The sequence below is a fragment of the Tauraco erythrolophus genome, chromosome 14 (assembly GCF_009769465.1).
Source record: "Tauraco erythrolophus isolate bTauEry1 chromosome 14, bTauEry1.pri, whole genome shotgun sequence".
NCBI classification, from domain to species: domain Eukaryota; kingdom Metazoa; phylum Chordata; class Aves; order Musophagiformes; family Musophagidae; genus Tauraco; species Tauraco erythrolophus.
The window spans coordinates 17148266-17160874 of NC_141478.1; the positions used below are offsets into that span (position 1 = coordinate 17148266).

Sequence of the window (12609 nt, forward strand, 5' to 3'; positions counted from 1 at the left end):
GGAGATGATGTTCTTGGTTTTGGGTTCTGTTGGTGTGTTTTTCATAAGCAGGCCTACGCGTTTGCAGGCAACAGGTTATCACTGTGTTTTCCCTTCTGCAGAAAACTGGCTTTTAAATGTGCTTCAGGTGTGGTGAGTAGCCTTACCATGCTGGACATTGTCTCATGAGCAGCAGCAGGGCAGGGAAGTTTTCATAAATAGAGGCTCGTTATGGTGGCTTTTGTATTTCTGGCAGTAAGGATGGTGCAAGCTGAGGCTTGGTTGTAGTTCGCTGTGGGGAAAGAAGAAAAAAAAAAAAAAAAAGGTTAAAATGACCCTGAGTATCGTGCCTTTTGTATAGCACTAAGAAATAGCTCTCCCCTCCCTCCGCCCCTGGACGCTACGGCTCGGTGCCAGGGGCGGGGCGCGGGCCGCCAGGTGGCCGCGCTGCACAAAGCCCAGGTGCGGCAGATGTTTCCTTCGGGGGCCGGCGGGCGGGCGGAGGGGGGGGTGGGTGGGGGTGCTGCTGCTGCCGCCGCCTGCCGCGCGCCGCGGCTCGGCGCTGTCCCGGTGCTGAGGGCGCCCCGGGCGGGGCCGCGCCAGGCCCCGCCGCCGAGCGCTCGCCTCGCACACGCCGCGCTCCCCGCAGGGCCGGCGGCGGCCGCCGCTGATTGCCGCTGCCTCCGCCCGCCATTGGCCGTAAACAACCCTTCCCCCTTCCCCTCCCTGCCTTTCCTCCTCCCTCCGCGGGAGAGACGGGAGCCGCGGCGGACCGGAGAGCGGAGCTCCCGTTCTCCCCGTGTGTGTGCTCGGCCAGCGGCGCCGGGGCCGGGCCGCAGCCGGGGCCGCCCCCGCCGGCGGCTGCGGGCGAGGCCGCGGCGCGCTGTAGCCCCGCGGCCCCCCCCCGCCCCATCCCGCGCCTGCAGCGGGCAGAGCAGGCGGCGGTGGTGGCTGCCCCTCTCCCGCCGTGCCCGGCCCGCCGGCTGCCGTCCGCCGGCCGGGCAGCTCCTTCTCCATGCGCCGCGGCTGCCCGCCGCCCTGCAGCGCCCGCGCCCGGCTGCCCCGCGGAGCGCGCCCTCCCCGCCGGGCGCGGGGCGCAGGAGGCGGCGGTGCCGCCCGGCCGCGCCGTGAGGGGCCCGGCGGAGGATGCCGGTGGGCGGCGGTGGGGCGGCGCGGCCCCCCGGCGGGGCGCGCTCCCTCAGCCCCACCGCGCTGTCCCGCAGCCTGTCCCGCTTGCGCGAGCACCGCGCCCGCTCGCGGGCCATGCTGGCCCTGGGGGTCGCGCAGATGGTGCTCGGCTGCCTCATCGTGGCCGTCAGCTTCGCCGCCCTGGCGCTCACCACCTCGGCCCGCGTCCGCCACTCGTGCCCGTTCTGGGCCGGCTTCTCGGTGAGTCGGGGCGAGCGCGGCGGGGGGGGGGGGCGGGGGAGGCGCCGCCGCGCGCCCGCGCCGCCGTTCGCGGGGCCCAGCGGTCGCCGCGGGGCGCGCGCCGCGGGGCTGCCGGCAGCGCCTCAGCGCCGCGAGTCCGCGCCTGAGGTGGGACGCGGGCGGCGGCGGCAGCGGCGCTCTCGGGCCTCGTCCCTCGCCGCCCGGGCGGTCCTGAGGAGCGGGGCTGGCGGTGAGGCGCCTTCGCGGCGCCTCCGCGTGTGGGCGGGGGCGGTCAGGTAAGAAAGCTTCGTTCGGGCGCGTCGTGTTCGCTGCGGGTCGGGTGCTTCCTCCGCCCCGGCGGCAGCGTGAGGGCACTCCGTTGTCCCCTTTGGGAGGGTTTGCGGGGCGGTTTGACGTTTCATCAGCAGCGCCGGATGGAAGTCGGGATAACAAATTAACCTTTGGCGTCGCTCGGCGGTCGGTGTGTGTCACCGGCTGCTGCCGCCGCCGCCGGCTCTGGCTCGCGCCCTCTCAGGGCTCGCCCCGAGGCGCGGCCGTTCCTCGGGCGTCGGCGCCGGGTCGCGCTCAGGTGCGAGCTCGGCCGCGAGCCGCGCGGTGCTGCGGGTGGGGGGGACAAGACGCGCGCAGCGGCGGCGGGTGGTAAGGAACGCGCGCAGCGGGAACACCGCTCTGCCCGGGAGAGCTCCGCGAGTGCTGCAAGGCCGGCGGCTGCGGGGCACCCACAAGTCCTGGGACGAGCCCCTGGGAGAGGCTGTTGGTCCCACGGGACTGGGTGTCTGAGGGAAAAACTCCCTTTTTCTGAATGTAAATGGCCAGATCTAGGTCCTGATTCCTGTGTGAGTTCCTTGTCTGCTTTCTGTTGTGTCCTGCTAGCACAAGTTAGAAAAAAATATAATAAAAAATGAGTTGATACCCTGCTTTACTCAGGTGGCCTTGCTTAGTGCTGATTATCAGTGTTTGCAGGTGTGTGTGGTTACAATGTACCTATAGGTGCACTGGTGTGATACTGGTCTGTGAAAGTTTCTCTCATAAGCAGCAAAGTGCAACTTGACAGTTACGAAGAATGAGACGTTTCTGAGGGCACTAGAAACAGACTCTGTGTTATTGGTGAAGGTTTGCGCTATTTCATTTAATGCGTTTTTGGTTTCAAGTATGTCTTTTCTGCTCTTTTAATGGACCAGAGAGTTTTCAGCTTTAAAAGCGCTTGTTAGAAACCAGAACTATTAGATAGATGATTTGGGTTATTCAGTTCTGAGCATGTGGTAGAAATGGTGTAATTTAAAAAATAACTGTTTAATATGCTCTTATGTGGCGTATTGATATTGGTTTTTTTCGGTCCTTCAGAGTATAGAGGAATGGCTTTAGACGTTTTTCTTGATTTTTGCCAAGATTTTTTGTAGTCTTGAAAAGAAACATCAGTTGATACTAGTAGCCTTGATAATAATCCCATTCTTTTGAGTTTGAACCTCTGCAAGCCAACATGCAACTGTTCATTGTGATGAGGTGTGAATTTTAAATTAAGAATCTGGCTGTTTACATATTACTGTGCTACTAAAACAACACAGCTTAAGCAGATTTGGTTTCTTATCTTGATAGACCAAGCAGGAATGTACACAACTGATTGTGTATTCCAGTAAGCACAACTTTTTCAATAACACCTTAATCCTGTAATCTTTGTAAAAAGAGACTTTTGGGAGTTATCAGTATGCTCTAAGATACGCTGGTTTTCTGATTGTGGATGCCTTCTACCCCTCTCTCTGTGCAATGTAACCCATAGAAAAGTATGTTTTCCAGTTAGGTTTCATGGATATTCCCTGCATATCATAGAGAAGAGAGCCATGATTCCAGCCTGTGGTGTGAATTGATAGAAGGCACAGGGAAAGTATTGCAAGACTGTTGACTAGAAAGCCTTGTTGCTCTATGTTATCAGAATGAGGCAGGTATATGTTGTTTCCTAAATTAAGAGCTTTTTAAAAAAATAATTCTGCCTTATAAATGATCTATCAGAGCACAAGAAGAGTCATACTTTCCTCCTAATCTCTTCATGTTGCAAGAAATAAGGGAAAAATAGAGCAATTTTCAAGTACGATGAGCCCTAAAGGACTTTCTGAGGCTTAGTTGCTCATACAACCTTTTCTAAAAGCCTTTTGAGGTATTCAGTGAGTTCAGGAAAAACTAGGTATGTCGTCACTCACAGCTGAGAAGTATTTCTGTGGAAGATTGAATGGTTTTAGCTTGCCTCTGGGAAATACAATTAAAGAAGTAACTAAAGGTGAGTTGAGTGACGTGAGAGGAAAACAACCTAAGTATCTTTTCTCTCTTTACTTGGTGCCAAAATCAAGTATAAATATTCACTCTCTTCAAACTATTCCCCTCCCCACCTCCTACTCCCTGGAAGTCAATAACTGAGTTGCTTGATGGTCAAGTAGCAATTCTAAATTTTATTTTTTGGGGAGGAGATAATATACTGTTGTTTTTACTAATTAGAAATGCACATCCTAAAACAGAGTAGTCTTGGTATTGTCACTTTTGAGCTTTTTTTTTTTTGACACCAACTGTCCTATCAACATAAATGAAGACTGCAAAAATTTGCTAAGAATATTTTAAATGTTTCTGAAAGTAATTTCCCAATGTTTATAATGTTCTAGCTGATTTAAAAATAAATAAATAATGGGATGCATATTATGCTCCTTACAGAAAATTCTCTAATCAAATGCAAGGAAAGGTTCTCACTCTCTTTTTGGAATCAAATCAAGTGACTGTACCAGTGAGAGCTTATTTAAAGAACAAGACACCATAATTTCCATAAAACTTTGAAGAATTCAGAGCTTATTTAAACATTATCCCATAAATTAAACCATTTCGCTCTATCTTATCTTTTATACCATCGTATTAAGAAGAGAAAAAATATTTACCTATTTTTTTTATTAAGACGTTTTAAGGTAAATAATGAGAGTCTACCTCACTGGGCACAAGGGAACTTGGAGGTTAGATGAGCAGCGCTGGTTGATTCTCTGCATGGGCGGAAATCATCGGTAAGATCTTAGAAACTGTGTGGTGAAATGTAGAGGCACTTTGTTCCCGTTGCAGTCTTTCATTCTGGAGAATGGCAATTTCATCTTCACGTTCTTTCAGCTGGGTAAAAATATATGCTTTTTCATATACAGTATAGGAACATAAGTGTCTTTGATCCTTTTAAGAACATAAAGAACGGAGTATTAGCCTCATTTCAATCATGGAAGAATAGCTCTCAAAATTCTGGTAGATCACTGAAACTTTTCCCAAAAGTGTAAGCACTGAGAAGGTTCTTGGTCTCTTCTGTACTTACTTAGTTGCTTGAATGAGTAAATATTTCTTCACTCTTTGTCATTTAGAATCCAAAACATACAGCAGTTTGTAATTCAAAGACTTTGTACATGTTCAGATTGATTGTAATGCATCAGCTAAGTGGGCTTAATATTTGTGGTTACTGTATCAGTGTTAGGACACTAGTGGACCACAGGCCTGATAGCTCTATGTTGGTGTGACTAGACAAGCAAATCTTGCTTTCTGCAGTCATTTCTTGAAATTATTTAGATGTTTATCCCCCACCACACCTTGATCCCAGCATTCAGAGAAAATTACCAGCCTCAGAGACTAGAGTTCTCTCTAGTATAGGAAAACATTAACGAAATTGTAAGTTAAATCATAAGATTACCCAGGTTTCTAAAATCATACCATGACATTAGAAATCTTAGAAGAACGTTCAGAAAAGTACAAGCTATCTCTTCTTTTATATATAGTTATTTGACAGTGGTTGTATTTTTGTGTAGAAGCATGTTGCTGGAAGATCTTGTGCTGCCTCTCAGTTTTATTAAGTTTCTTCTCAATTCTGCCTCTTTTCATCCATATCCCATGTTCAAAACAGATAAAGTACTCTAGTTTAAAAGCAGCTTTCATATATCATGTCCTCAAGGTTCATGACATACATGCATTTTTTTGTGTTCTTTGAGAAGAGAAAGAAGAGAAAGAGAGAGAGTGATTGTCAAGGTGAACTCAGACTCAACTTCTCTCTCATAGAAAATGTGAAATAGATGATATACTTGTCTACATTATTAACTGAGAGACCTGAGTGGAGAGCCTTTTCTGTATTCTTCAATGACGTTGTACAAAATAGGTTTAAATCTCTCAGTCAATTTCATAAAGAAATTAACTTTTGAAAGTTTCTACTAGTCTGTGACTTCCTCACACGCAGCAGATTGGTTTAAGCATGTCTCTGCAGAATCATTGTGGGAGTGAAGGGGAGATTATAAGAAAGATGATTTGTTAGCGATTGTGTTTATCTCTTCAGGTACAGATTTTTATCATTCCTCCATTCCACTTCTTTCCCTTTTGGGATTTTCCATTATTGCTTGTGAACAGTCAGGTAAAGGAGATTCTAGAGTGATGGTATTTGTAGCTCAGAGGAATGAGCTTTAGTTCGTATGAAAAGCCTGCTGCCAACAAAAAGTCTGTTACTGCGAAAGCAGACCTAAGCTGTTTGAGAGAAAGTAAACTTACTGCTACCATTGAGTAATATATTTTGTGTATACTGAACTTGAAAATCTGCTAACACATATCATTTATTTGTCTCAGAACTGGTCGTCTCATATCTAGGACTTAAATGGTATCCTTCTTGTCCATGTGCTGTAGGTACAAGTGAATCTCTAGCATGGCGGTCATGTAGTTTGGGTTGAAATGTCTATCGCAACTCTGTGTGCCACATGCTTCTCTATGAGAGCATGTTGTATGGGCTGCTTGTTTTGTGTACCCCTTGTTATCACGCACAGCTTGAGTGCTTAACCTTTCTTAGATGAAACTCATTTTTTTTCCAGAATTTGTGTAAATCGGCAACATGCCTGCACGTCTGTTATAACCCCAAAGAGATCATCAGCTGTTTGGGTAATACCGTCCGACCAGATCTCTGCTCTGTAAATGATTGTTCTAATGACAGATTTCAAATCTGTGGACTCCACGACCATGATGATTAGTTATTCTTTGAAGCGTGCTACTGATTCAGACAATGTTCTGTATCTGTAAATATTCCAATTCTTTCAGGCTTCTTTTGGAAGTAGTTGGTAATGCCGTTTTGGAAATTGAGTAGGTAAACTTCTGCACTGAAAAAGTTTTCCTCTTCAGGAGACTGATCAGACTTCTGATACAGATTATCAAATAGAGTTGGATCCAGAGAGCAAATGGAACTGATTTCCCTATGTGGCTGTTGAAGATCTTATGTCATTCCTGGAATACAATGCATCACTCACACTAGAACAGTTATCTCAATGTTTCTTCCTTCAGATTGATTAAATTTAGAAGACCAGGAAATAGATCAGTTCAGAAATCCTACAAGCAATTTGTTAACCTGTCTTTTGCCTGTTCGCAGTCTCCTTCCCAATAAATGAGTGACTGAGGGATCTGCCTAACAATTCATGGTAGGTTTTAGCCGATATGATAGTCACAAAATGAGAGCAGCTAGACTGGATGATAAATCTGAGAAAGCAGTGCAGTGTGTACTGATCACTGTTAACTCCTCACTTAAGAACTGCGATATATGGTAACAGCTTTAGTTACCTGTAATGGAACCTCTAGGTACATGTACTTGTAAAAGAATTAACTAACTCTGATTCTTTGAGACTTTGTCTATTACTGCTGAGTCCTTTAGTTAGCCCACAGTTCCTATTTTTTCTGACTCTACCACCTGGGTTGGACTTACTAACACCTTAGGCATGCTTTTCCTTTCCTTTGTGAGCTTTTCAGGGCTTCAAAATGTGAGCAAATGGAGAAGGACGTCGACTATCTGGAACTTTGTGTGTCAGGAAAGCCTACTAGGCATGTATGTTGCTGGTACACAGGGTTAGTAAGAAATTGTCAGTCACCTGCATGGGCTTGCTGCTCACCTTCATAAAATTCATGAAGACTGCAACGTGTGCTCTCTAGGTAACTGATGATTATTAATTTTGTTAGCGTTTTTGATTCTTGATTGACTGAGCAGATGAGGCCCTCTATAGACGGACGGGAGCAGCCACGTGTTCACAAACGCTGGCCCTCATGAGGGACTTCTGCCATCCCGATATGTGTTGGAGGGACAACACAGCAGGGCATAAGCAATCCAGGAGGTTCCTGGAATGCATTGATGATAACTTCCTTCTCCAAGTGACAGAGCAACCAACGAGGACAGGTGCTATGCTGGACCTTTTTCTCATCAACAAGGAGAGACTGGTGGGGAATGTGAAGCTCAAGGGCATCCCACAGGAGGTGGGCCTGTGCAAACCTCATGAAGTTCAACAAGGCCAAGTGCAAGGTCCTGCACGTGGGTCGGGGCAATCCCAAGCACAAGTCCAGGCTGGGCAGAGAATGGATTGAGAGCAGCCCTGAGAAAAAGGACTTGAGGGAGCTGGTTGATGAAAAGCTCAACATGTGTGCTCTAGCAGCCCAGAAAGCCAACTGTATCCTGGGCTGCATCAAAAGAAGTGTGGCCAGCAGGTCGAGGGAGGTGATTCTGCCCCTCTACTCTGCTCTTGTGAGACCTCACCTGCAGTGCTGCGTTCAGTTCTGGAACTCCCACCATCAGGACACGGAGCTGTGGGAGCAGGTTCAGAGGAGGGCCATGAAGATGTTCAGAGGACTGGAGCACCTCTGCTATGAAAACACACTGAGAGAGCTGGAGTTGTTCAGCCTGGAGAAGAGAAGGCTCCAGGGAGACCTTCTAGCAGCCTTCCAGTGCCTAAAGGGGGCTTACAAGAAAGCCTGAGAGGAACTTTTCACAGGGGCCTGTAGTGACAGGACAAGGGGCAATGGATTTAAACTGAAAGGGGATATTTAGATTAGATGGAAGGAAGAAATTCTTTATAATGAGGGTGATGAGGCACTGGAACAGGTTGCTCAGAGAAGTTGTGGATATCCCATCCCTGGAAGCGTTCAAGGCCAGGTTGGATGGGGCTTTGAGCAACCTGATCTAGAGGAAAGTGTCCCTGCCTATGGCAGGGGGTTGGAACTAGATGATCTTGAAGATCCCTTCCAACCCAAACCATTCTGTGATTCTATGGTTTGTACATAATGACAATATTGTGTGACAGACGAAAAAAAAAATGGAACCAGGCTGTTCTAACATGTTATTGGACGCCAGTTAAAACCCGTGGTGTTGGTGTACAAGAAGAGATCATACGCATCATATAATCATATGGAGTAAGAAGCCTGGAGTATGTTCTCTGTACCTTCTGGAGCCCCTGATAAGGCAGGGCTTTGGAACAGTGGATGCACAGATGAAAATGTTGTTTCCATATGCAGATGGAATGATAGCAAATTAGACAGCTGGGAAGAGGAACAATTAGAAAGGAGACAGTGTTCCTTTTTTGTGCTTTGAACTATACATGGTAAAATGGCTCTCTGACTTCCTGAGAATTTTGGGCCAAGTGTAAGCTTGAGGTTTCTTGTCTTCAGTGCACTGGAAAACAGCAGGCTCACGGAAGCCAACATTACTTGTTTCATGAGGCACATCAGCTTTTATTGCTTCTGAGGATATTGTCTTGCCTAAGCTTTATGAGTTTGAGAAGCAATCGATTATGCAAATTCATTTAAAAACTTCCTGTGTTACACAAAGGAATAGTTGAAGAAAGCAAAGATGCCCCATTATAATGGCAAGGGTGGGGGGAAGGTATCCAATCTGTAGGGAAGAAATAGCATCAATTTTTTTAAATCCTGTATTATTATAAATTATTTGCATTCTGAAGTCTTTATTTTTCTGTAGGCAGCCAGACTGCAGAATAACAATACTATGTGTTGAGTAAATCTCTTACTGTTGTCAGCATAAGATATTGTTTTATTTTTTAATGTTTACTAGAAAGATGGGTGTGTTTTACAGTCTCTTTAGGAGTGAAAATTTTTTCTGAATTCTGGTTTTCTTTTTCAGATGTTCTGTATGCTGGAAATGTATGAGCATTTGCTGTAACAACAGTAAATACTTGCCCTGGAACTTAAAACAGCTAGCTGTGTGGAACAGTTACAGTCTGCTGAGAAACCTGGGAATAGATAAGTAGCTTAGTTGAAGTGGGAATTTCCAAGGTCGATTATCCAGTCGTTAGAAGCTGCTGAACTTATTACACCTCCATTTTAGTTGTATTTTGCAACTTATTGAAGGAAGGAATTGTGAATTATCATGCTTAATTGGCTATTTTTTCACAATTCAGTTTTCTGCTCACTCCTGTGCCATCAGGAATCAAAGGGCAAAACAGATAATGGGACTCTGTGAGGTGTGAACTACGTGAAAATATGTAATTTACAGGAATATAACTATTTCAGGAATATAACTATTTCAGGAATATAACTATTTCTTTCTTCGTATTTAAAGAAAGAACAGCAGAATATGGTGTGGTCATTACCTCTTCTCTGTGGGAGTAACCACACTGCTTTAAAGGAATACTATGCAAATGCGACAAAGCTAGGGAATTTGTGATTGAGCAGTACTTGCGTGTTTAGAGCATCACAACTTATGTGCAGGCAATATTTTAGGATCAAAATGCTCCAAAGCTAAGCCTTCTCTTTTTGGCAAAGTCCCAGAATCACAGTCTCTATCCTATAACCAGAGGCTACAGTCTGGATTGGTGAGAGCAGTGTGTTCAGAATTCCTTTAAAAGTACTTGCTGATGCTGTTTGAAGCTTCGGTCCTCGTCCCAGTGTGATTCGTCACTGTCGTTTTCGGTAGTCTGTGGATGTGTCCATATCTGTGTTTTAGTTCTGGTGATGTACGTGCTCCCACTCAGTGTTCCTCCACGTAGAACGTTCTCAGAGCACATAAACTTGTTTCCTGGGGGATAAAATGAAACCAAATGCATAGAAGAGCATAGCAAATGCAATCTGACTGCTAGTAGGTGCTAAGTTTCAGGACCAGAAGAGAGCTTGTCTGAAGTAGTCACCCATCCAGTAGATGTGTAGTGTGGATGCTGTCTTCTGAAGAATCGGTTCTTTTGCGAACAGATTTGCTCCTGTTCCATTTCCTCTTTGCTAATTCAGGTAGAACCTGTAAGGCCGATCTGAAAACTGCGTTGTGTAGAAGATGTGGGCCCCTTACAAATTACTAGGAATCCTTTCTGCTAGGCAGAATTTTACTCCATACTGGTTACATCTATGTTAGTATTTTGATGCAGGTCTGCATAGTGAAATAGCCAGTTCTAAGGACCAGATGCCAGTGCTGTGTGTGTGTTACTTTTGAGTATCTTGAGTATTTTGAGTACTTTTGAGCTAAGTTGCGGTAAATGAGAAATATGTCTCCACATTACTGCTGCATCACTTACAGTGAGACATTGTTTTCAGATAGATTGTGATTTAAAAAAAAAAAAAAGGAATAATTTTGCATTATTTTAACAAGTGTAGACTTGCTTGTTGTAGTTTTGGTATCCAGATAAAAATGAGAAAATGTAAACATTTCAAAGAATGTCTATTTTTGGTCTGGAGGAGAAAAATTGAGTGTAACTTTTCAATTTCCAATCTTTACAAAAACTTGCTTTAAACATGGATGGTTGAAACAGCACTACAAGTTTAAACTTTTGTGTCTAGTTTATGAAGTAAAAGTTGCTTAACTTTGCAAGCTTGCTTTCAGTTTTGAATATGAACTTTCTTCCTTTATAGATGCCATCATCATGAGTAATTTGGGTTCTGTAGAGCAAGCAAATAATGTCCTCATTGATAAATACGCAGGTTTGTTATTCCTGTCACCTATTAAGAGTCCATCTCAGCAGAACTATTTTCATGTGAGGATGTAATTTACGTATGCTACTGTTTGTAGCAGAAAAGAGCATGGCTTAATCCAAAGATTTTAGATAAGCCTTCAGTGCCAGACAAGATAAAACCAGGTGTTTTTAAGATGAATACGCTTAATCCAGAGGTGCAGAGAGATAATAAACATGTAGCTTTATAATGTCACTTTTGCATTCACTCTTCAGACAATAAAGCTGTTTTCATCTAGATGGAAATTGTGAATGCAGCTATCCTTAAGATTCCTGGCAGATTTTTGTTCTGTTACAGAAAGTAAGACTACTTTTTAGTTAAAAAAAAAAAAAAAAATCAGACCAAAAAGTATTATTTCAGCATTCATTAGTAGAGAGCCAGTGGACAATGTCATTTATCAATAAAACCCAAGTAATTGTCTACTATGCATTCGAGTAATTGTGATTCTAGCAGAAAAGTTAAACTGAATGGTATTATTTGTTATAACAGTGAAAGCATTTCTTGATTAATGGTACTAAAATCGGAGGTTTTCCATTTCTAACTCTGTACAATCATCAAGAACTTTGAAAGACACACTCCTTAAAATAGCACTGTGAACATGTGGCTAGCATACTGACTGCTATGTTATTCTAAAAATAACACTGGTAGAAAGTGGTTTTGTCATATGTTGAAAGTAGCCATGGTTGAAACAAATTTTATCTTTCCAGAGGCTAAATCCAAAACCTTTTGAAAACTTGCAAAAAATCAGACTGAAAAAAATGAAATGCTGCAGCCTTTCTATACAGCTAGGAGTGTAGTGGTCATGAGGGGTGAAGGAGGCAAAGGCTCAAGTCCCATGTTTGTGTCAGCGTGAAGGGAACTCAGTCTGTCTCATGTGTCCCCGATGGTCTGGACTATCAAGCTACTATTTTGCCTGTTTCCCAGGAGGAAAAGACCACTTACACATTCTTGTGGGAAGTTCCAGGTTTGGTGTTCACGGATCTTAAAGTAAAAAATATGTTTAGAAAACCCTTAATGAAAGTATGGGATCTCCAGCTGAGGAATAGTGGAGCCTCCTCTGCTTGCTTATACAGACACGTTGGCAGCTGAGAAGTACGTGTTTTGTTTCCGAAAGGTTACTGTATCTGTTGCAAATGGTAGTAATCAGGAAAGTGTATTGATCAACCTATCTCTTGAACCAAATGGATGCCCTTACACTCCTTTCTGCTTTTATAGTTCCTTTCTGAAAGAGCAATGTTAGTTTGAGATGTGTTAGATTTGAATTTTTTGTTTTACATTACTTTTAAACAGAATAGAATTTCACATGAAATATATTTTCATTACATATAAAGAGTAAAAGCGGGCATCAAAGAAGAGTATTTCTCAGAGCTTTAGTTGCAAATATATGGTTATAAAGGATACTTGAAAAAAGTTGACTTAGGGAATGGAGTTTTATTTGAATACATCTGAGTGGTATAAATAATTTTCATGCTTCAAATAATGTAATAAAACCCGAGCATA

General features: G+C 44.4%; 1 protein-coding gene across 4 annotated transcripts in view; it reads left to right on the plus strand.

The window, feature by feature from the left end:
• Positions 1–1125: 1125 nt before the first annotated feature.
• The window catches only part of ENTREP2 (endosomal transmembrane epsin interactor 2), a 126896-nt gene continuing 115412 nt past the window's right edge, over positions 1126–12609 (plus strand). For 2 of the 4 annotated variants that reach the window (XM_086620457.1, XM_086620458.1), the window contains exon 1: positions 1126–1368. In XM_086620457.1, the coding sequence (XP_086476583.1) occupies positions 1126–1368 (243 nt within the window). The remainder of the gene's footprint in view (positions 1369–12609) is intronic. The other 2 variants (XM_086620460.1, XM_086620459.1) reach the window with 2 other exon arrangements.